Source organism: Vicugna pacos, chromosome 19 (assembly GCF_048564905.1).
Source record: "Vicugna pacos chromosome 19, VicPac4, whole genome shotgun sequence".
In the NCBI taxonomy this organism is placed as follows: Eukaryota; Metazoa; Chordata; class Mammalia; order Artiodactyla; family Camelidae; genus Vicugna; species Vicugna pacos.
Window position 1 is genome coordinate 27,493,457 of NC_133005.1, and position 24,864 is coordinate 27,518,320.

At 54.3% G+C, this 24,864-nt stretch overlaps 1 protein-coding gene across 2 annotated transcripts in view; it reads right to left on the minus strand.

Annotated features, from left to right (window-relative positions):
• The window catches only part of MTCL2 (microtubule crosslinking factor 2), a 63,544-nt gene extending 40,337 nt beyond the window's left edge, over nucleotides 1–23,207 (minus strand). For both annotated transcript variants that reach the window (XR_012061712.1, XM_015237723.3), the window contains exons 1-2: nucleotides 21,794–23,207; nucleotides 4,097–4,321 (exon numbers count right to left, since the gene is read on the minus strand). Coding sequence is in view for 1 of the 2 variants with exons in the window: in XM_015237723.3 (XP_015093209.2) it covers nucleotides 4,097–4,321; nucleotides 21,794–23,191 (1,623 nt within the window). In the remaining variant the exon portion in view is untranslated. The remainder of the gene's footprint in view (nucleotides 1–4,096; nucleotides 4,322–21,793) is intronic.
• Nucleotides 23,208–24,864: the final 1,657 nt, after the last annotated feature.

Below are 24,864 nucleotides of genomic sequence, written 5' to 3' on the forward strand. Positions count from 1 at the left end.
CTGGCCCAGGAGGCTCCTCCCACAGTCTCTCTAAGCCACCAAATCTTTCCTGTCCACATAGTGGGGTAGCAATCCCTCACTACCAGAATGAGGACTCTGCTTGGGCTGGCTGAAACACAACAGGTGCTCAAAAATATAATGATTTTTAATGCATTGTCCAGATTACTGCTTCACCTCTGTGCACTGATTTTATCTGACTTGGTCAACACCCCACCTCACTCTGGAGTTTAGTATCAGGGTTTTGCTGGAGGTGTTCAGCCCTCAGGCTTCTGGCTGTGGTCCCAAGCTTCAGGCTGTTAGGTCACTCAGTGAGGCCCTGTCCTGATCAGTGTCCATCCATTCATTCATCCGCTTAGCCCCTGGAGGCAGGAGTGGTGAGGCACAGAGGTCAAGGCCCCAAGCCAGGCTCCTAACACCTCTGTGTCCCAGTAGCAGCCAGGGTCTGGCACATACTAAGTGCGCAATAAATGCTTATTGGATGATCAAACAAATCCAAGATTTCAACAAGCAAAAAGGAAGGGAAATGGAAGAGCAAATGACTGAAATATGGGAGATGAACCTGCCCTAGTTTGGCTGGGGATGCTCCTCCTAACTGCCCACACCCTGCATTGTCTATAGAGGGCTGTGTGCCTGACTGGGATGAGGGATCAGCTGCTGGGGCCCAGGGCTCCTCTTCATCTGGGGGGTCACACCATCCCCACCACGGCCTCAACCTGGACAGGTGAGCCCTCCTTACCAAGAAGGCATGACCCATGTGGACTCCTGGATCATCCTGGGTTCATGTGACTGGATTTTATCCCTTCCATAAGTCCCCAGTTGCCTCTGTCCCACTCTCCATGGGACCCCCTTCCCCATCTGCTCTCCACCCCTACATGATGCTTTATGAAGAAGACCTAGTCCCAGGCAGATCACAGAATTCCACTGTTGACAAAAGAGCCCTTTATCTCAGATCCCCACAGAGCCCTGCGCGCCTGACGGAGGCCCACAGGAGCAAAAAGCACGCCTCCTGGAGAGCAGAAGCCTTGTTGCCTAGGCCTGTCCCTTCCCCTCTCTGGGCCCCTTGGCTCTACAGATGATCATAGAATCAGCTGTCACTTCCCAAGCACCCACCACGCGCCTTTCATCCCTTCGGCAAGTGCTGTGATGATTATCTTCAGAAAGAAAAGGTCACTTGCCCAAGGTCATGCAGCTAGGAAGCTACAGAACCAAGATTTGAAATCAGGGGGTCAGCTCTGTAGTCTCGCTCTCAATCTGACCCTGCTGTTGACTTGAAGACACATTATATTAATATCAATAGTAAAAGTATTAATCATAAGTGCAACAGTGGGCTCACTGTGTTGGGGACTCACAGGGCCCCACTTACCTGTCTCATTTGATCCTCTCATGATCCTCTCAACTACCCCCAAGGTAGGGGGGCTGAGATACTGCAGAAGGTGAAGCAGCTGCAGCTTCCGGAAACCAGGGCAAATCCCCAAATCACAAACAAATGCTCTCAGCCATGAGGTCACTGTTTACAGCACTGGGGCCTGGCTCCTGCCAAATGCAACCAGCAGCCTCCAAGCCACAGCCACCTCCCTCACTGGGCCCCTCTGCTCCTGGACCTAAGGCTTTCAGGTGTCCCTGTCACTGTGACTTCTCAGGGAGGGGGATGGGAACTCTCACTAAGAAGCACTCCCTGTCCAGGCAGCATCTGGGCTCTGTGTAGCTAAATCTTCCCTGGAAGCCCAGGAGGGCAGAAATGTCACCCCCACTGTGTGGAGGAGGAAACTGAGGCTCAAAGAGGGGAAATAACCTGCTCAGGTTAAGCAGGAATTAAATCCAAAGCCAGAACTTTTTCTCCAGCAATATCTGCTTCTAAGAAATGTTTTACTGGTGTGTCCTTGACAAGAGTCCATTCAGGTGGTAATTTTCATCCCAGTTCCCTAAGACCTGACACCCTCCCACAGGATCCCAGGCCCTGAGAGGAGGGCCTGGGAATCTGCACTGTGATAGACCTTCCAGGTGATACTTATCCACTCAGGGAGGTGGAGATTCTGGTCCCTCTTCCTTGCACCGGCCCCAGACACCTGTCCCACTAGTGCCCTTTAAGTTCTTCTTCTGAACAAGAACAGTAACACCCCAATCAACATTTGCTCTTTTGCTGGGGGAGCGTCCCGTGGCAGACTTTGTTCAGCATGCTTTTTGCTTGAGCTGTTTCATTTTATCCTCACAAAAATTTCTACCCCTTCCCCACCTCCAGCTCCATAAAACCACTGGAGCAGCAACAGCCCTGAAGATTCAGCTGCTCTAAGCCTCACATTTAACAGGATGGGAAACTGAGGCCCCAAGGCATGGGGGTGGCCTCTGGCAGCCGGGGGATGGGCCAAGGAGCTGGCAGAGCAAGTCAGAGGATCCCCAGGGACACCCTCCCAGGCTGCAACTGGTCCCCTTCCACACCTGGATCCATCAAGCCCTCCCAGGCGATGCCAGGGAAGTCAGTATTCTGAGAACCTCCAAAAAATTCCCCAGAACATCCCCAGCACATGGGACAGAGTGAGGTGACCAAAGCTGTCCAGCCCAGGCCAGCGTGGATGAGCTCAGCACTCCAGCTGCAGGCGCAGAGAGAGGAGGGAGGGAAGGGGGCAAGCCAGTTGCTGATTGGCTAGTTCAAATCCCAACAGAAGGGGCCCCTCCTCTCCACCCAGACTCCAGAGAGCCTCTCCCCTAGACATACACACACACACACACACACACACACAGCACCAGCTGCTCTCAGCTCCTCCCATGGAGGCTCCAGCAATCCAGCCAGCCTGCTCCCAGCCCCAGCCTTTTTCCACCCTTTCCTCATCTAAGGCTGACTTTTCTGTGTCCCTGCCCAAAAGCTGGATCAAAACTCACATTTGTTCAAGCTCCTGGAGCTCCCCGTCACCCCACATCTCCCAATCCAGTGCCTGGAATTTGAATAATTGTGTAACGATTTAACCCAGGAGCTGCCTTCTCAGGTAGAGGTATACTTTGAACCTGGAGATATAATCTTTCCAACCTCAGTTTCCTCATCTGTACAATGGATCTATAATTCCACTGTGTGCAGGGCATGTGCAGGACAATGGGAGATGCAAGAGCTGCATGGGGCTGTGCTCACTGTTTACCTCCCCTAACAGGGGCCCTCTTCCTCCAATATTCCTCTAACTTCTGCCTCAGGCCTCAGCTCAGAGGTCATCACTGCAGGAAGGCTCCATGGGCCCCCCAAGTCTACACCAGATGCCCCATCCCCAGCTCCTACATTCCCGATGACACTGGGCTGAGTTCTGAGACGTGGGGGGCCAGGAAACTCGGAGTTCTCAGCCCCCAGACCAGAGCTCACACATAGGTAGGGCAGACTTTTCTTCTAGAGGCCCCATCTGCCAGCCGCCAACCCATCCCTTTCCTGCTCTCTAAGGCCAAGAGCAGCGAGAGGAAGCAGCAAGGCCTGGAAGGCTGATGCATCTGTCCTCTGCAGGCGACCCAAAGGGTCACGTGACCTTGGACAGGTACTTCCTTTCTCTGAGCCTCACTTTCCTTATTCAGAAAATGAGAATAATAATAACAGCTAACATTTTTGAGTGCTTACAGTGACCTCTTACCTACCTTATCTCATTTGATCCTCGAACCCTGAGAGGCAAGGGCTGCTGTCACAACCATTTTACAGGTTGAGGAAATTGAAATTTAGGTGACTTGCTCAAAATGATAAAATTAGAGCATATTAAAGCCAAAATTTAAACCAGCCTCATTCAACTCCAGGCCTTCACTACACTCCATCAACATGATAAAGAAACCTCCATGGAACTATGCAGGGACAGCCTGGAGTCCAGCACCAGGTGTGTGGTTGAAACTCAAACAGCAGCTGCTGCAAGTAGGATTCATATTATGAGGCCACTTTGGAACATCCCTGGTAGATGGCCCATCAGTTCACTCGGGATGCCCATTTTACAGATGAGGAAGCTGAGGCCCAAAGAGAGATTAGAAATTGCCCAAGGACACACAAGGAGTGAGCTGACCTGGACCCACTCAGGCTCGTGATCCTATCCCCCAACAAGGGCACTTGTGAGTGTTGTTGGGGGGTGGTGCCCAGGCTTACCTTTACGTCTTGCTCCAAGCCGCGGATGAGCTCACCGTCCACCTGGCCAGTCTGGGCAGCACGGAGGCTGCGGCGCTCCGCCTTTCGCAGTCGGTACTGCAGAATGCGACAGGTCTTGCTGGCCTGGTCCAGCTGCTGCCGCAGCTCCTGCAGCTGATACACATCCTCCTCCATATAGACATCCCGCATCTCCAGCATCTCTGCCCGAAGCTCCTCAATCTCATCCTGCAGAGGGAAGGAAAGGCCAGGTCGCTGGGCCCTGTGGCAGTGGCCAGGGTGCTTGAGTGCAGGCCACACCCAACACTGTCCTAGACGCCTCAGGGGTCTGGGTGTGGTAGTCTGAATAATGGCCCTCTGAAGATGCCCATGTCCTAATTCCCAGAATCTGTGAATATTACCTTTTATGGCAAAGGGACTTTGCAAATGTGATTAAGGATCTTCAGACTGGGAGATCCTCCTGGATTACCTGCGTGAGCCCAGTGTAATCACAAGCATCTGTATAAGAGGGAAGCAAGGGAATCAGAGTCGGCGAAGGTGACGTGGCAGACACCAGGGTGATAATACACTAAAGATGAAGAAAGGGCCACGAACCAGGGGGTGCAGGCAGCCTTTAGACGTGGGAAAGGGGAATGCAAGGGCTGGAGCCCTGCCAACACCTTGGTTTTTAGACTTCTGACCTCCAGAATTCTAAGATAATCTGGGATTGTTTTAAGCCACTAAATTTGTGGTGATTTATTATAGCAGAAATAGGAAACTGGGGAAGCAGGAAAGGCTCATTCAACAAGCATTTATGAGCACCAACTGTGTACCAGGCTCTGTACAAGCACATGGGGGAGGGGGAAGGAGAGTGGTGACCAAGACTAATGTGGCCCTTTCTGTATCATCTGTGTGGAGCCCCAAGTCTCACTGGCGAGACACACAGTAAACCGGCAAATTAAAAAAAAAAAAAACCTCAGATATGCTTAAGAGCTATGAAGACAAAAAACCAAAAAAACCAAAACAAAACACCTGGGTAATATGTTAGAGTAATGGGGGAAGGTGCTATGTTAGAGGACACGGTCAGGGAGGCCATCTCTAAAAGAAGGGACATTTGAGCTGAGGCAAGAACAGGTATGCAGAGAAAGAGGCAGGAAGTGGTTATTCCAGGCAGAAGGAATAGTGTGTGCAAAGGCCCAGAGGCAGGAAAGAGCTCAGTGTGTCAAGATACAGCAAGGTGGCCAGGGTAGCTACAGGGGTAAGTTGAGGCTGGGGAAATTGAAAAGGGCCAACCACCCAGGGCCATGAAGGGCTGAGTAAAGAATCTGAGTTTGGGTTTTAAGTGGAGGGAGTTGGGGGGGGTGACCTCACTCCTGACCACCTCCGTCACCAGCTCCCAGATGTCCTTCACTTCCCCTTTGTCATCATGAGCATGTCTGCAATTCTTTATTTACTAGTTTGTCTCTCAGAGAGACTGTGAGTGCCTGGGGGCTGCCCCATGTCTATTCCCAGCTGTATCCCCCACACCCAGCACAGGGCCTAGCATTCTGTAGGCTCCCAACAATATTCACGACATGAATGAAGGCATGTCTGGCTAGTTAGACAGTCACAAAAAGACACACCAATGTGAAACAATCATTAGACACAAAGTGTTAGGGGATGAGTTGGGGAGACCCAGCAGAAGAAATGGGTGATTATTATGTCCAAATGCAGATGTGAAAGCTGAGTCACAAATGGAAATACTACTATCTACTGTTAGTGTGACTGAATGGATTAAACAAGATTGTACACTAAAAAGAGAAACTGAGTCAAAGAGAAATGAATGACTTGCCAAAAAACATCCCTGAGGAGCCAGAGAAAGCACCCAAGGACAGTGCTGGTGGGACGTGGGGTGGGTCCAAGAAGAAAAAACCCACACTCTGCAGGCCCTGGAGAGGGACCACAATCTGGAGAGCTGTGTTTACCAGCTTCTGAGCCCCTTCTTTTCCCAAAGAAAATGGGTGACTCCCTACAGGGGAATGGCCTGGGGTTGTCCAGCACCCTCTGAGACTGGGTGGGTCCAGGGTTAGGGTTAGGAAGCAGTACCTTCAGGCTGGTTCTTAGTATGAAAGCTCACTGAGGTTTTTACATCCGTTTGTACCCAGTTACTCCTGGGACCACTTCTCAAATAGTTCTGAACTCAGGAGAGGAAGACAGGGGGGACAGGTATCTGCTTCTCCCAACTCCCAACAGATACTGTCCCATTCCCATCATCAGCTAAAGGGTACTGGACACCAGAGCCTCGCCCCTAGGGGTGAGTTCAGCAGCACCTCCCAAAGTGAATGATTCCGCCTGCACCAGCTGCAGAGGAATCTTACCAGGACCCCTCACCACCTCTACCGCGTTATACACACAGATGCACCACCCCACCACCATGCCCAGTGGACAGAACTAAAAGTGGAGAAGGAGGAAGTGGGACAGTCAATGATCACACCAGTTACAGAAATGAGGAAGTGAGGGGTCCACATGCCATTTCAGCTGGCAGATTAAGGAAGCGTAAAGGAAACAGCATTCAGGAAGTACAGGCCAGTTGGCTGAATCCAAGCTAAACTAGCCTCCAAATGGGCCTGTGTTCAAATCCTCACCATACTATTTACAGAACCTGGTGATCGGGAGGATGTGAGGGTCTGAATGGATCCAAAGCTCAGGATGAGCAAAGGGGAAATGCAGGAGATACACAAGCTAATGATGCTGGGCTACATTAAAAGATGTATGGCATTTAGATCATGGGAGGTGACATCCCCCAACATAGGACCACATCCAGGGCACTGGAGTCATTTGGGGGCACCACTTATTTTTTTTTAACATTTAAATAACTGATTTTCCTATATATAGAAGTAAACAATGATCATAGAGACAGTTTTGAAAATACAGAAAACATAGAGCACTCAATTCCTCCACCTGGTCCTGAATTGCAGTGGTTCTTAAAAAGTGTGGTCCCAGGACCAGCAGCATTAGCAACACTGGGGAAATTGTCAGAAATCTTCATGTCCCAACCGAGACCCAATGAATTAGAAATCTTGGAAATGGGGCCCCCCGACTGCCTCTAATGCAGGGTGTTTCCTTCCAGTTTTTTCCCTACATGGGCAAGAGTCATGTTTCTCAGCACACAAGTCCCAGCCCAGAGCCTGACACAGAGCAGGGTCTCAGTAAGCATCTAGTGAATAGGTGAATGAATGAATGATCTTTCTCACATAAGCAGCTGTCTCTTCCTTCACCACAGTCAGTTTTTGAAAATGCAGGATGTTGCTTTCACGCCAGCTCCAGCTCTCTGCGGTGGCCAACAGGGGCCCGGGCAGGCCCCTTGGGGGCTTGTCCCAGCTGCAGGCAGAATGCGGTCAGCCCCTCCTGGCACGGTCCATGTGAGAGGGCGCGTCCACAAAGGCCAGCTTGTGGCCTGTATGGGTCTGCTGGGACGTGGGCAGCATTTGCTGGTGAAGGCAGGACTTAGGCAGAGGCTGAGCTTTCAGGGTCTGAGGCAGAGGCTGGGAAAGGGGCTGCTGGGACACTGGGAGGGGCCCAGGAGGGCAGGACCCTGCTTTCCACCGGAGGTTCTTAGACCTCACTGAGCCTCCCAGGCTCCCAGGACTCCTCCATCCAGGGACTGTCATGGGGAATCAGCAGGTGGTGGGGGTGGGGAGCTCAGCCTTGCCTTCAAAGGCAGCTCAGTGGCCTTGCTGAGCCTCTCACCCCAACCGGGTGGAAGTGGGGAGGGAGGGGTCAAACTCCACGGGACTCAGCCAGCCTCATGGCTACACAACAAGGTCGTCAAGGTCGTCAGAGATCCCCTCAAACCTCACCCCCCACCGCAGACAGGTACAGGCCACACTGCCCAGCAGTGCCCACCTCAGAGCCTGGGGACCCCGATTCTCAACCCCACAGTCAGAAAGTCTGGACTAAAGAAGCTGAGGAAAGATGCCCAGACTCGTCACGGCCTGCCAGGTCCTCCAAAACCATCCCCTCTGGCCACTCCTTCAAGTCAACCTCTCTTCCCCTTGAAACTTAACCTGATTATTTAATCCTGACTTGAGCACGGGGAGTGGAGGGGGGACAGATAAGGGGCATCCACACTGTTGCCAGGGTAGTCGGCCTTTCCCTTTGTAGAAATGTTTATTTTGCTCTGATTAAAGAGGTAATACCTATTTATTGGGGAAAAAAACTTGAAAAAAAAAACCCAGATAGGTTTCTGTCTCCTCCACTACTTCCCAGTGGTTTCTGCCTCAGGTCCAAGTTTCTCATCCTGGTATCTGAGCCGGCCCTGGTCTCCTCCTCACTCCTGTCTTGCCTCGGCACTTGCATCTTCTGTCCCATGTCCAGATACGCCACAACCGAACAATAGCTACCCCCTATCGGGAGGCTCACTAATTACCGGCCTAAGCACAGCACATGCACAATAGTTTGATCCCTTACCAATCCTGGCAGGTAGGTAGTGAAAATGTTCCCACTTTGCAGATGAGGAGACTGAGGCTCAGAAGCCTCCCAGAGCTGCTCAAGCAAAGGAGGGGTGGAGCTGGAATCTAAACGGGCCCTGTGACCCTGGGCCAGTGCATCTGAACTGTGTGTTCTACTCCCAGGCTTGCTCAGGCTATTCCCTCTGCTAGAAAGGCCTTTGCCAGGCTAACTCCTCATTTTCTCATCCTTCCAGAGTATTCCCTACTCTCTCAGTCTAATTAAAACCTCACACTCAGAACTCCATTCTCCTCCTGTGCTGACAACTTTAGGTTGCATTTGCCTGTTTTTAGGTCTATCTTCCCCAAGAGCTGGGGGGAAGGGTAGATACTGGGTCTGACTCGTGTCTTGCCTCCAGCATCGCCGTGGACGGGACGTTGGAATGGAGCAGGCAGCCATCGCTGTCTGTGGGTAGATGAATAAATGAAAGGAGTATGACTTCTGCCCTCTCTCCACAGGCTGGAGAGAGCAAGCCCTCCTGATCCCAGCCCCACGCCAGCTGCAAAGAGTCAGGGAGAGCCTGGGATTCTCTAGGGCTGGCCTCAGACCCCCATGCCACCCGAGGAGGATAGGCAGGGTCTTTCTACCCAAGGAACCTCTGGTCACCCACTCCCTGCCCACAAAGTGCATCTCTGTCCATCCCCCCTCATACCTTCCAATGACCCATGAGGTCAGCCTGCAGCCTCTCGGGGGCAGACCCCCTCCCCAAAATGGACTGGTTCCCAGAAATTCAGGGGGAATTGGCCAGGAAGAGTCTAATGGTCCATGCTGGGCCAGAGGGACAAACATGAGCTCACACTACCGCTAATAATAGTGTGGCCTTGCGCGGCAGCACGGGGCTTCACAGTTTACAAAGACATTCCATGTGAATCATCTCATGGGTCCTCACAAAAGCCCCACGAACAGGCAGGACAGGAATCACCATCTCTGTTCTAGAGGAGAAGAAGCAGAGGAGCACGGGGAAACTGGGCTGTGCTCAAGGTCACACCGAGACACCTCTAAGCAGGACTCAGGTGGTAGACTTCAGGCTCTTTCGTCTGCACCAGAATGTAGGAAGTCCATGAACTTGGATGGGAAGGAAAAAACCCCACATCTTTACTTTCGTTAATGCTAACTAAAAAGTAACATTTCCTTCTATTCTGGACAAGCCATGGTTATACCAGCAGTGCTTAGGACTTTGACACCAAAAGAAACCACAGATATTTTCATATCACGTAACAGTTGTCACAGAAATGTCAAAATACTGTTAACACTCATCAGTACTTTGAAATTACAGTGGTTAATAGACTTGTTACTAGATCTTACAAGTTAATAAACATGTAATATTATTATATCATAATTTAAAAATATACTTTGATAACGGTATCTCAATATATTTGGTGCCCTTTGTATTTTGTTTTTAACATTTGAAAACATTATTCTGAGAATTACTCTCAGCAGAGAGCTTAATGGGGTGCATGGCACAAAATAAGATGGAGGCTGTTTCTCTGGAGCTGCCTCATCTGTGGGGTCTGGGTGGAGACCCCAAACCCGCTCTCCACCATCAGGGCATAAAGCTGGAGCAGCAGAGCTCCCCTTTCGAGCCACATTTTAAATGTTCCAGGAAGGAATGCTTTCTGCAGGAAACCTACACCAATGTAAGAGGATTAATCTTTGCACACTGAGGACAGAAGTTGGGATTTAGATCTGGGGCTACTGGAGCACTCACAGTGACTCCAGATGCACAGGTCTGATGGAACTGGTCTGGAAGAGGAGATGGTGAGGTGGTGAGGTCTCCCGATCTGTGGGGCTGGAAGTGAAAGTGACTGAATATGAAGCCCCTCTGCAGAAACACAGCAAGTAGCAATGGGGGGATGAGCCCTGGCATCAGCTCCCAGTGGCCCCAAAGAGGATGGGAACCTAGGGGACAGGACGTTCTGAAGGCAGGAGGAGGCAGCCTCGTACCAGCCACCAAGGAAACGACTGTTTCAGAGCAGAGGTCTCTTGGGCTAGAGTGGAAACCAGGAGGTGCCTGTTCAGCCAGCTGCCCCAGGGAATTCTGATATGGGTCCTGCAGACCACATTCTAGAAACCCTGGTATATATGCCAAGGCTGGTTCAGGAGCAGGGAGTATCTCACCCCTCCCAGCTCCCATGGGGACTCTCTACTGCTGGGCCTCCTTCTACTTGGTATCTGTCTCCCACTTCCTCACCTCTCCACCTCAAATGCCACCTCCACCAAGAAGCCTCCCTGGCTACCGACCCCAGGGCACAGCCCTTTTGTATGAACAATTAGTGAGGATCTCTGGTGGGCCAGACTCATCACCAAATCATTGGATTTAATCCCCATGATGGTCAGTCTGCTCCCCACAAATTTGTTCTCCACTCATTACACGGAGTGATTTTCTTTTTAACCATTACTCTCCTATTTGAAATCCTCCAGTGATCATCAAAATCTGGAAACAACCCAACGCCCCTTAACTGGTGAATGGCTAAATGGTGGTACATCCATACAATGGAATACTACTTAGCAATAACAAGGAACTGCTGATACCCATAACCACGAGGGTGAAGCCCCAATGCTTTATAGGGAAGGAAGTCAGACTCAGTAGGCTACATACTGTATGATGCAATTTCTATGACATTCTGGAACAGGCAAGACTACAGGGACAGAAAACAGATCAGTGGTTGTCAAGGGCTGGGGGAGGAGGAAGGAAATGACTCCAAAGGGGCACAGGGGGAATTCTAGGGGGTGATGGAACTGTTCTGTATCTTGATTGTGGTGGTGGTTACAGAGCTGTATGCATTTGTCAAAACTCATTTTACGGTATGTAAATCACCTGACCTAAAAGCAAAACAAAAGCCTGGCCCTGCCCACCTGTCCATCTTCATCTCCCCCCAACTCCTCCTCTCATTGGCCACACTCCGGCCACTTGGGTGGAAGACACCTCACCTGTCCCACCTCTAAGCCTCTGCCTGGATTCTCCTCCCTTGCATCTCCCACTACCAGCTCCCCCTCCTGCTAAAAGCCTCCACTTCAATGCCACCTCCTCGGAGAAGCCTTCCAGACCCCTCTAGGCCCATCGTGTCCATCTCAACCCTGTGTTTCCTACATGGAGCAAATCCCAGGCTTATTTGTGGTACTAATTATTTTACTTGTTGGTCTGTTTGCTTGTGGAATGTTAGTCTCTACCACTAGGATGCGAGCTTCAGGAGGGCAGAGCCCAGCTCGGGGCCTGGTATGAAAAGGAACAGCTCAGTTAGTAGCTGCTGAATGAACAACAGCATCCTAAATGGGGAAGACTACCCCGCCTCAGTTCCACTCCCCTGCAGAAAACCACTTCTGGTCAGTGCTGCTGTGTCTAAAGTTGATTCTGTGAAGCAAATGCCCATGGTGGCTTTGGATCCCAGCTTGGGCCTCAAATCCCAGCCTAAGTGCATCCCTGCCAGACTCCAAACCTTACCCAAATATGTCACCTCCTCCCCAGGTTCTAGAGACCCAACCCACCGATAGGCAGACAGACCCTGGAGGAATGGCAACTGAGCCGAGGGACCCAGAACCTTCACTCTGCAGGATACCAACCACTCCAAAGGGGAACGGAAGCCTCTGCCTGGCCCCCCTTCTCCCACACGGCCCTGGCCACCACGGTCCCTCCCGCCGGCCGCAGCCCAGGCTGCCTACCCATCTGCCACCCTGGCTCTGGCCCGGGCCACTCACCCCAGCCCAGAAGGGCTGACCTGCAGGGTGGGCCAGCAGTGGCCACAAGGGCAGCATGCCAACCCCCCAAGAGGCCAGGGCAGCCATCTGCTGTCCCTTCTGCCTGTCCTCCAGGATCTGTCAAGGCTCCAGATGAGATCATCACACTTGGACCCCAAGGAGGACAGAAGGCTCTGCAGAGCCCCACATCCCTCCCAGCTCAAAAACAAAGCCTCTGGGAGTAGCAGCAGGGGAAAAGAAACCCAAAGACTCCACCCCTTCGTAGGCAGGGACAATGAGGCCTAGAGAGGGACTGGGGACAACCCCGTAGTCCTCCAGACAATCCAGAGCCAAGCAGGGAGGGACCTTGGGCTCCTGCCTCCCAGCCCAGAGCTCAGCCCAACTTAGCCTCCTTGGGTAGAGGCTGGGCTCTAGTTTTAAGGGAGTCAGGGTCAAAGGTCCTGGAGAAAGAGTCAGGACCCCAGCCAGGCATGGCCATGCCACACGATGCCCCACTCCCACTGGCACGGAGGCTGCCTGGTCCCAGTGACCCAGAGAGTCACAAGGGAAGACAGTCTTGGACTTGCCTCTCCAACAGCAATAAATAATTACGGGTACACAGCTCTCTGAGCGCTCCCCCCGTGCCAGGTAGCACATGTCATCTCGCTGTATCCTCAACCATCCTTAATGACTGCAGGAACTAAGGTCAGAAAGGTCAACTCAAGGTCACATGTTCAGTGGCACAGCCAGGATTTGAGTCCAGTTTGAGCTCTTGTGAACTAGACTAGACGGTCTCTGTGATGGGACCAGAGTGACGATTATAACAGCAAATACTGACAAGGGCTTACCATGCGCCAGACACTGGGCTGAGTTCTGAACCAATGTCCATGACCTCATGCTCAGTAACGGTCCTTTTGAGGCAAGTGCTATTTGTTTTATGCTCATTTTACAGATAAGCAAACAGAGGCTCAGGAAGATGAAGGAGACAAAGGCAATAAGGGGTGAGCCTCCCAGATCCGGCACAGCTCTGGCATAAAGCCACAGACACTCCCTCTGGTAGGGAGCTGTGTGTGTGCACGTGTGTGTGTGTGCACATGTGCATTGGGGGAGGGGGTGCGGAATGTCCAGAGACTGCTGCCCACCAAGGCCAGACCTGGCTTGTCACTGCCCCATTCCAGGCCTCAACCAACACAGCAAGGAGTCCCTGCAGCCCCAGATGCCTCAGTGGGGATGTTCACAGCAGGAGCACTGACAGTGTTCCTCCTGTCCTTTCTCCGTTGACAGGAAGGAAGCTGAAAGCAGCATTTGGATCTGGATGTGTTTAAAACATCCCTCAAACAGCTCTGGGCCGCAGCCAAATCTCTGAGCCAGGAGAGAACAGGGCTCAGAGGTCCACAGGGAGGGAAATCGAGGTTGGAGAGTCAAGGGTGTGGCTCTGGGCCGCACAGCCTGAAGCTCCAGCACACCCCAGCGTTCCACACCTCTGAGCCTCTGCTCTGCCACTCTCTCTGCCTGGCATCCTGCAAAGGGTACCATGAGACCCTAGTCCTTTTGCCTTTTGCCACTTACAGGCTGTGTGACCTCTAGCAAGCCCCTTAACCTCTCTGAGCCTCAGTTTACACCTGTGTGAAAGGAAGGGGTTAAGGACCAGCCTGGTAAGATCCCAGCTCTCATGCAGAACACATAGGGGGAGGGGTTGGTGTGAAACCTGTAATTACTAAATTAATAATCTAATTACTGTTGAGATAAATGTCCCAAGGGAAGCTCCCGGGTGTCTAACACAGGAGCCTGGCCTGGAGCTGAATATGAGAAGGTGAAGGAAAAAACCAAGGGAGTAGGTAGGAAACTGCAGTTCAAAGGCCGGGTGCTGGAGAGGGAAGAGCGCAGAGACAGAGGCCTGGAGTGCATGGAGCGCTTGGAGCTTGGGTGGAGCAGGGATGAGGTGACGCTGAGAAAGGCACGAGCACACAGGCCACCCAGGCACTTGGGCAGGGCCAAGGAGGGGTGTGGACGGGAGAGGCTGATGCAACTGACCCAGAAGATCCCATGTGGATCTGGGGCAAAACAACGGTAAAGAGGTTTTGCTGGTCCAGCCTAATCACAGGACCCCAGATTGTTTTCCTGCTGGAGCCTGAGCTTCTCTTTGTGGTGCAGGCAATGGGAGATTATTCACCTTGGTCTTAGAATGTGGGGCCCCAAAGGTGACCTCCATCAGCAAAGGTGTATCTCCGCGTTACAGAGTCTGCAGCACTGGCCTCGCCATTCAGAGAAGACTGACATGGGTGGGAGGGATGAGCTGGGAGATACCCACAATGCACTTCAGCTCCACATACACCTCTCAGGTCCCTGCTCCATTCAAGACCTACATCCAGAGCCACATACAACCCCTGTCGTCAAGGATCCAGGGCTTATGGGCAGTCAGACCTGAGCCTGCAGATAATAAGCGATGAGGGCAGGGAGCTGCTGACTCCTTACTATGAGCCAGGCCCTAGCTAATCCTTATACACCTGCTTTCTCTTATTTAATCCTCACACTAACCTGCAGGGTGAGCACGATCAGCATCCCCATTTTACAGGTGAGAAGACTGAGGCTCATAAAGGGGACGCTCATAGAGGAAGAGGCAGAACCAAGATTCAAGCCCAGGTGGGCTTGGCCCTAGGCCACAGTGCTCTTCACCAGCTTGGACCCCGGAAAAGGGAAAGGTGGCCTGCTGTTTCCAACTTCTCTGATCCCCCGCCATTCTTCAGGGAGGCCAGCACTATCCACCGACCTGTGGGCTTCCAGTAAATGTCAGGGCCACCTGGCCCAGCACACCCGAGTCTCTGGCTCTTTCCCCCTCAGCTCCAAGTTCCTTCTGGCACCAGAAGGAAGAGAATGTGACTGCAGATGAGGTCATGCCTATGCAGCACCCGGGGAAATGACCTTAGGAATAACGCTGGCTGCTGGTCAGGCCCCTCTCTGGGGAGCTCCCTCAGCCCCAGAGGCTACACAAGACGTGGGACTCCCTCCCTCTGCCCAGGATGGTGCTGGATATACCACATACCTGAACGCTCATCTTCCCAAGTGCTCTGCAAGAAAGGGATTAAATTCCCGTTTTACAGATAGGAAGACTGAGGCTTGCTGAGGGGCCTTACACATGGGGATCATGTACAGCGAGGAGATGGCAAAGCAAGATTTGGCCTCAGACCTGAGCCCCAATGTGGAATTTGTCCACCTCCCTCCCTGGGCCCCTGGCTTTGTGCCCAGTGCTACAGACACATGGAAAGGAGGCAGCTCTTAACCATGGCCCCCTCCCAGCAAGGTGCTCACAATGCCTCAGCTCAACATTCAATGCTTTCCTGACTCCTTGTCCCAGCCTCTCCCTCACCACTGCCTACCACCTACCACTCCCTCCAGCTCTTTGGAAGATGAGGGCAAGCAGGAAATTCCGAGGAGATTAGAAGGGAGTTGCCCCTGGGCAGTGTTTCTCCTTCTGGCAGGCCTGGCAAGCTCCCTGTCACTCAGCCCACTGGGCCCAGGCCCAAGGGCTGGGCATCAGAGGCCTGAGGGCCTTTGGTCCAACTTCTCCACCTTGGGGACCTGCCAGCCCCTTATCCACCTCCCTACCACTTAGCCACAGCCAGTCTCCTAGGACCCCCAGAGCCAAGAGGTTACAAAATCCAGCCCCCGCCACACTCGTGGAAGGAGGCCTCACGAAGGAGCTGAAAACAGCAGTTTGTACACATTAGCTCCAGGGAGACACAGACCAGGATTTCCTGTGTTTCTGTGTGGCTGAAATGTCATAGCCAGTGTGAGTGTGTGTGTGTGTGTATCCTGGTTTGTGGGTCTCTGGCTCCTGGTTTGTGGGTCTCAAATGCTATAGGTCTGACATTTGAGTGCTCTGTGCTTGTGTCCTGCTTGGGTGTACGTGGCGGCGGGTCTTGGCCGTGTGTGTCTCCTGCGTGTGTGTCTGTGAGCCCTGGGTGTGCAAGGGCCTCTGCCCTTGCTCCCACCATGGAAGAAGCAGTGGGGGTGTCTCAGTGATGAGCCTGTGTCTGTGCCCTCCTGGCAGGGGCGGATCTGCGGATTTCCACGGGTGCTAGCACCCGTGTGTAATGAGTTTGCGTGGGTTTGTGTGTGTGCCTGTGTATGCATGTGTACTTCCGATATGTCTGAGGGTGTCTCCAGGGTGTGTCCACCTCTGGGACATGGCCAAGCGTGTCTGAGGATGTGTGGGGGTGTGTTTCTGAGCCGGCGGTCTCCTAGATGGTGTGAGTCTCTGTTGCGTCTGTTTGGTAACGTGTGGGAGTGATAGGACAGGAGGTGGTGGATCCTGCATGGGTCTGTGTACTTCTCGGAGCGGGTATCCTCTCCAGTGTTTGGAGGTGTGCTTCTGGAAGCAGACAGCATAAGCATGTCACCAGATGTGTATGTGAGATGTTTGTGAGTGGCTGTGGATCACTGAGCATGTGCTGTGAATACATGTACATGTGATTGTGTGTGCAAGAGAGTGTGTGCGCAGGGACACAGGCCCAGCCCCTCTGCAAGGAATGCTGGGAGCCCTGTGGTCCCCCTAAGGCCTCATCAGCCGCTGCCTCACATTTTCCATCTCATTCTCCATCTTGCTGGAGCTGCCCTGCTCCCCCCATGACAGGCAAATGGCTGAGGATCCTTAAAGACCCAGTTCTCAGAGCAGCTTCTTCCAAGCCACCTGTCAGCTGTCTCAGGTAGGGCTGGGACTCAGGGTAGGAACCAGCCAGGAGCTTTGCTGACCATGATGACCACCCCCTCCCCACCCAGTGACAGACAGACTGCAGTCCTCCCTCTGCAGCTGCTGGGAGCTGCGAAGAGCTCACAGTTTGCTGGCTACTGCCCCAGACATCTGGCACAGGGCCTGGTACCCAGGAGGCACCTGGAAAATATGTGTTGAATGAATGAATGAATGCCTGGAGAAGGAGGTAAGGGAATGGTGACCACTTGGACAGGCACTAACATGTGTACTTGATCTACATCATCACGTGGAAAAGGATCCCCATGATCCTGGGGAGAAGAAAAAGTCTCAGAAAGGCTGAGTATCTTACCCAGCGTTACACAGCCTGTAACTGACAAAACCAGTGAGAATCCTGCTCTGTGAAGCTTGGAGGCACAGGTTGCCTCCTGAGGGTGCAACAGTGACGAGGGAAGGGAGCTTCCTGGGGTTGTCTATTGAGGTTCCCAAGTACGTTAGCTGTGCAATCTCAGGTACACGACATAACCTTTCAGTTTCCTCTCTGTCGAATGGGTCTGATATCCGAATCCTCCACACAGGATTGCTGCGAGGAGTAAAGGGCTTAATTAGCCCAGAGCCTTGCACATAACAGGATTCCTCTCACCAATCTATGTCCCAGACTAGACACACTGTCAGCGACCACAAGCTCACACTGCAGTCAGACTGTGGAAAGACGAGGACCCAGGATTATACCACCCAGGTTTGGAATCCTGGCTATGTGATCTGGAGCCTCCATTTACCCAACTGTACAAGGGGACTAGGGCTGAACTAGATGCTTCCTCTGGGCCCTTCTGGGCTGACATCTAGATTGGATACACTTGAAACATTCACATGTAGAACCTCCAAGGACATGGGGCAGCCTTGCTTCATGGAACCCACTCAATATGGCATGTGATCACACCTTCCTGTCCTCCCAGGAGCAGCTCCTGATTTATTAACATCCTAAAGCTAAGGGGATCCACCCTCCTGGCTTCTTGCAGCTCCCTCAAGAATGAAGTCATGGACATCCTGTCTGCTTGTTGGCTAACAGTAATAACATTCTCTAAAAGATGCACGATTTCACTGCTTGCAAAATGTTTTCTCGTCTACTCGCACTTCCCTGATTCCTGAAAACAATCCTATGAAGTTGCCCAGGCAGATTCCATGATCTTCATTACACAGATGAAAAAAAAAAATGTAGCTCAGAGAGGCCAAGTGACTTACTCATGGCCACAGAGTAAATGGCAGAGTCAGGTCTTAAAGCCAGTCTTTGGGCTCCAACTCTCAGATTGCTCCATCCATACCCAGTGGGTTCTCAGCATGTCCTCACATGGTACATGGGCAACAGTTAGTGAAGATGGGGAGCTGGAACACCTCAGACCACCAGGGTTTTCAAGATCAAACAGTCAATGTGTCTGCTCTGCAGCCAATGCTGCATCTTAGAATCCTGAACCTTACAAGTTAGTAACCTTCAGACTTCCTTGGCTGGAAAGGACCCTGAGGAAAGGCAACTTAACTATAACCACCACATAAATGCCCCCCTAAATCCTCCTCAAGTAATCACAATTAGCACCATTCTGTACAGTTTACAAGCTGCTTTCCACCCCATGTCTTTACCCACCATGCAAAGTCATCCAGCGTTAACTGTGAATAACTCAAGTGACAGCCAGCTCACCCTCTTCTCTGTAGCAGCTCCTTCTATCATCTCATTGGGAGACAGCTGCTCCATTTACACTTTCCCTGCTTGGGCCCCCAGGGCAAGCCTCATGCCACAGGAGATCTGCCGTCACCCACAAGGCCTTCCCCAGTTGACGGTTCCCAGTGCCCCGCACCAGCTGGGAGATGAGCTTGAGCAGGGCCCCACCAGACTCCCTGGGACTCAGTCCAGGCAGCACGAGGCCTGTCAGGGATACACTGGGGATTTGCAGTCCTTCTCTTGGTAACTCAGTTCCTGCACCTTGGAAGCAAAGTGGCCCAGAGAGACAGGAAACACGTCAAGAGTACAACGTACTCTTATTCCACGCCTGGCTGCCTGGAGAACTGGCTCTGGGACCTGGAGCAAGTCCCTTCCCTGCCCTGGCCAGTTTATCCATCTGTAGAAGGAACAAAACCACACCTCCTGTAACAGCCTCTACATTTATGGCCCCTATCCACTGTCTCCAAATTCTCACCTTGCCTCTGTGAGGTTGGCAGCTGGGTTCAACAAAGCTCTAGAGAAGTTTAGGGACTGACCCACGTGTATACAGTGGTAACAGCACAATCTGGTCCCGCTCTCCCTTCCAATCTCTTTCCTCTCTCCAGCCTCCATGCTGTTCTTCAAAATCCACAAGCTTCTTCCTACTTCCCTTAGCCTGGAATGTTCCTACTCCAGCTCCTCATTCAGCTGATTTCACCTCATCCTGCTACCCCTGGACTCCCTGAGCACCCCCAGCTCCACCTTCACATGCTCTCGGCACACTGTGTCCCTCCCCACCCTCATCACAATCTGTACTGGATTGTAGGACTATTGTTTAATCCCAGTCTCCCCCACTAGACCAACATTTCCATGAAAACAGACACGCCATCCTTGTCCATGGCTGTATCCTCAGACCTGCACTAGTGCCTGGTACACAGTAGGCATTAAATAGTTGGTGAATGAATGAATGAGTGGTCAGGACTACTTTCGGTGGGGAGGAGGATCTATTCTGAAGCCCCCACAGAGTCCACAAGGGACATGATAAGTGTGGTGGAAACGCATCACGTACCACTTGAGAACAGGAGTGATCACAGCTGCCCTCACTGAGGCTCACAGCATGCCAGGCACGTTAGTGGTATCTGCACACATCATCTCATTTAACCCTTAAGGTTGGAAGATGTGTGATGCACCTTTTTACAACAAGGAAACTGAGGTCCAGAGACATTAAGTAACTTGCCCAAGATCACACAGCCAGGAAGGCACAGACCCTAGATCTAACAGTAGCCTGAGGCCTGTTCATGAAGCTGGAAACACTGAATGAATGAGGAAACTGAGGCTGAGCCCTTTCCCAGGCAGTGAGAGGTCCCCAGCCAGGTCCCAGTCCCTGTGAGACCTTGGGCTCAATCCCCAGCCTTCTGGGACTACTTTTCATCTTATCCATCATGACTGGCTCAGGCGGCCTCCAGAGCTCTGCCCGGTGACTTCTTGGGATGAACAGGAGCCCATGGGGGTGGGTCCATGAGAAGACCTTGAAGCAAAGCTCAGTGGCACCCCCCTTCCTTTGCCAGAGAGAGCAGCGGGGCCAGGAGACGGGACTGAGGAGCTCAGTGTCTGAGTTTACAGCAGCTCAGGCAGTGAGTACGGAAGCAGCTCAGAGACCGAGAGGGCAGGGCCAGGCCTCCTTCTGGCCTGTCTCCCTCCTCCTACCCACCCTCCACTTGTCTTCTCCTCACCACTAGCTTCTGAAGACTACAGGAGCTGATCAAATCCCAGACTGTCAGCACTGAATGGGCTCTTGAGGGGCCGCCCATTTAATAGAAGAGGAAACTGAGGCCTGGCCTGAAGAAAGGTTAGAGGCTAAAAGGGTAGATTATCCTGATTCAGGCAGACCTTGTCTTTCTATTCTACAAGCAGGTACTAAACACACATCGGAGAGCAGATCCTGAAGGAAATGGGGAGGGAAAGACACAGTTAAGCAAGACCCCAAAAACTCTACTGAGAGAGAAACCCTATTGGCCAGAAGAGCTACAGCGCAAAGCTAAGTGTTGCTGGGCAGATGTAAGTCAGCAGAGTGCCGTTAACTCAGCGGCTCTTGGCCAGGGGTGGTCTGGATGTCATGCCAGGACATCAACTAATAAGAGTAGGTAACATTTTGGCCTCTTCCAAAATCATGCCCAGGCAGTAGAACCCATGAAGCTTCCAGTCTCCCAGGCCAATGTCAACACACAATGGCTGGGCTGTCCCTGAAGCTGCCTGGGTGCCAGGCAGTGGGCAGACAGAGCCTGGTCTGCACCCAGCAGGTGCTCATATCCACTGAAAGTGTGAAGGCAAAGGCTGCTCTCAGGTCCCACACGACCAGAGGGAGTACCCCTTTCAGATGTCAGCCCTTCCCTCCTCTCACTGGGAACATGGAAAGGAGGTGGGCACAGGCCCTCAGGCACCGATGGGGCCACTGTGTGCACAGGGCCTGTCCCAAAAAAGGCAGAAGACAATATCCTGGGATTTAGGAAGCTGCCTCTGAACCGGTTCTCCCACGACATCATCCTCTCGGGCTGTGGGACCGTTAGACTGGGCGGAAGTCGGACTCCAGCCAAGGGGATGTTCCCAGATGTCATGCTTTCAAACGGGATCCGCCCTGAAAGGCAGGCTGGGACAGGCCTGGGCCAGGAAAGCCCTGGGTAAAGACGCAGGATGGTGTTCTGGCCTCTCTTTGGCGGGAGATGGCCACAGGTCTTCCTGGCAGCAGTGCACATGAGTGCCTGTCCCAGAAAGGAGTCAACCAAAGGCCTGATGTCTGGCCTGGAGGTGGGGGCTCTGAGCAGCTGAATCAGAGGTCCAGCCCCTCATTAAGTACCCACCCCCAACCCAAGTACCCACGGAGGTATCTTTTAAAGTACTTTTCTCAAGCCCCCTTCTCAAATCAGGGTCCTTTGGGCAGTCTCCTCTTCCAGGTCCCTCCCTCAGGAGAGGGTTTCCCAGATACAACGGGACCGGGATGTGACGGTGCCCTAGACGGACCTCAGGATGCCCCTGAGGGTTTGGGCCCCTTTCCCAGCTCATGTAGTGGGACAGTGGGCCGTCTGGGTGTCTCAGGCCGATGAGGCTGTGACACCCGGCGCCTCCCCGCGGCCTCCCTTTCCTCTATCGGCACCCCCACCTTGAGATAGTCGTTCTCCGAGCGTAGCTCCTCCAGCTCTCGCACGAAGCCGCCTGGCCCGCAGTCCAGCATCTCCTCGGTGAGGTCGGAGAAGGCAAGCGAGGCACTGAGTGGCAGGCGGCTGCTGCCCACCGACGACGCAGCCACTGACGGCTCCTCGGGGGAGGCGGGCGGCCTCGGAGGCTGCTGTGCGGACGGCGCAGGCTGGGGAGGCTGCCCGGTGCGGGCCCCCGCCGGGCCCCCCGCAGCCGACTCGGCGTCGCTGCTCAGCGCCAGCTCCAGGCCCAGCAGGCGCGCCTCCTCCGACGCGCAGTCCGACACCTCCGAGCTGCTGTCGGTGAGGCTGGGCGGCGGTGGTGGCGGTCGCGGCCCGGTCCCTGGACGCGGACGGCCCTTGGCTCGGACTCCGGTGCGGACCCCGGCCACCCGCGTCCCTGCGCCCCGCGCCCCGGGCGCCACCGCACGCCCCTTCTTGTCGGGCCGCGCCGAGGACGCAGCGCTGCAGGCGGCTGCGGCTCCCGGGCCTGGGCCGCGGCGGCCCTTGGCCAGCGACCAGCCGGCCACGTCCTTGGGCCGGGCCGGTGACGGCGCGCGGTGGCTCTTCTTCCTCTCTGGGGCGGGCGCAGGCGGGGGGCCGCAGCCCCGAGCCGGGGCCTCCCCCACCGGCACCTCCATCGCGACCTCCCTCGGCCTCAACGAGCCGCGCGCATGGCCCGGGCCTGCCCGAACTCCGCGCGCCGGGGGAGTCTCCCGGCGCCGCTCCGGCCGCTCCGGCCGCGGATCCTCACGGCCCACCTCAGCCCCCGAGCTGCGCTCGGGTCCCGAGCCCCGCCGCACGGTCTCTCCGCTGCTCTGGGCTCGGAGAGAACGGCCCGACCGCCTCCAGGCGCCCCGGCTCCGGCTCCGGCTCCGCCCGGTGCCCGCCCCCCCGGCCTCGCCGCGCCCCCGGAGCGCGCCCGGGCCCCGGCTGCCTGCGCGCCGATCGCTTCCCCGGGCTCCGAGTCCGGCTGCGGCCCGGGCCCCGGCTCCGCCCGGCGCGGCCCGCCCCCCGCGCAGCCCCGCCAGCTCCCCGCCCCGCCGCCTCGGCTCGGGGGCGCGCGGCTCCGCGAACAAAAGGCGGACGCGGCGGGAGCGACAGGGAGGGACACAGGCAGCGAGCGAGGGAGGGATCTGCGAGGCAACAGCGACCCCCTCGAGGGTCAGGCAGGCCCGGGCTGCCGCGGCCCGAGATCCCTCCTTCTCCGCTCCGCCGCCGCCCCCTCCCCTGCCGGCCTGGGGAACGCACCCGGAGGAGGCGCCCCTGCTCCCCGCGTCCAGGCAGGGGTCGCGCGAGCGGCGAGAGGGGGTACTTCCAGGCAGAGGCCGGCCGGACCTCAGATCGCGGGAGCCAGCATCCATATACGCGCCGAGTACCTCGCCCCTCGCGGCTGCGCGGAGCGTGCGCAAACTCCGCCCCCCGAACCTCGCAGAGCGAGACCGATTATCCCATTGTACAGATGCATAAACTGAAGCCTACAGAAGACACGCGATTAGTCAGTGGCAGAGCCAGGATGGAACCCAAACCTCGCACCTCCAGGGCGTGCTTCGGTTCTTCCACCGCTGCTTCCCTACATCCGTAGGGAGCGTGGAGCCCTGGATGCATGCCCGGCTCTGCCCGCCTTGACCGGCTGTGATTTCAGGCATACTCCCTCGTACCCTGACCCGGGTCCCAAGCTTTGCACGACTAAAATGGAGGCGACCCGTTCTGAGGAATCAGACCAGCGGATGCTTTGGGAATAGGTTTCGGTTCCTGTGGGGACTCGTCTGGACTGGACACTGTTGCCCTGATCCCCACACGTCTCATCCCAAGAGCAACTCTGGAAGACCCCAGAGCCCCTGCTCTGGAGGCTGTCGTTTCTTTCCTTCCAGAATTGTGCTGTTATGTTGTTGATTTTCCCATGTGTCTGCCACACCTTCCCCGCCCCCGTTCCTCGCTGCTGCTCCGCGTCACCGCCGAGCCATCGCTGAGCAGAGCCACTTGAAGCCCTTTGGCTGCCCCGCTGGCTGGCACTAACCCTCAGGGTGGCACCCCCTTGCCAGGCTGGGGGGTGGAGCAGGGCTGTTTACCCCTCTGCAGCCTCTTCTTCCTCCACCTGTTCCCCTCCATTTCCTTTTCCTCTTCCTTCTGCCCCTTTCTCCCTTCTTTTTCCATTTCTCCCTTTCCCTCCTCCTGCCCATTTTCTCCTTCCTCCTCCTCCTCCTCCCCCCAGTCCTGTTGCTGCATCTCCTCCTGCCCTTGACACACAGTTGGCATCAGGTCCACTTCTTTGTTTCCATCCCACTTCCCCCACCACAGCAAATACACTCCCGGGTACACCCTCTCCTGTGAGGCATGGCTTCACCCCATGGAAGTGTGTCTGTGTGTGTGAGTGCCCCCTCCATCCTCAGCTCCCTCCTCCAGGTACCCCTGCAGGGAGCCAGATATAGAGCAGGGCCACTCAGCAGGTCCTCTGCAAACACTTCTTCAGGGGCATTTCCACCTCCTCCTAGCAAGGCACCAGCTTCCCTGCCCCCACTGTCCACTCACCCAATCCACAGGTACGAAGTAGGACCCTGAGGGACACAGTGGTGGACTTGTCAGTGGTGAGTTTCTGACCTCGTGGAACACACAGTATAGAGAGGTGGAGAGATGAGCCACCAAAGATTCACCACAAACAGTGTGGCATGGCATGGCACAGGGGCAAGGGCCAGGGCAGACTCTCCTGCTTCCCGGGCCTCAGAAGACCCTACTTGGTCTAGTCTAGTGTGACAGATGACAGGGTCCTTTCTGACAGGGGTCCAGAATTGACTCCAGGCAGGTGGGGAGGCCATCTAGGGCTTCCTGATCCCTGGGCACTTATACCAGGATCTGTGTTCAGCACTTAGTGGAGGATCTCAGAAAGGTTAGGAACTTCTTGTGGCTGATTGATTGTATTTTCCAAAGATAGTTACAGCAATATATAGCTCACCCCAATTATTCTTTCTTGCAGTACGGCATTAAATGACAGGGTCTATGTTTCCTCCCCTTGAACCTGAGCAAACTTCTGTGACTG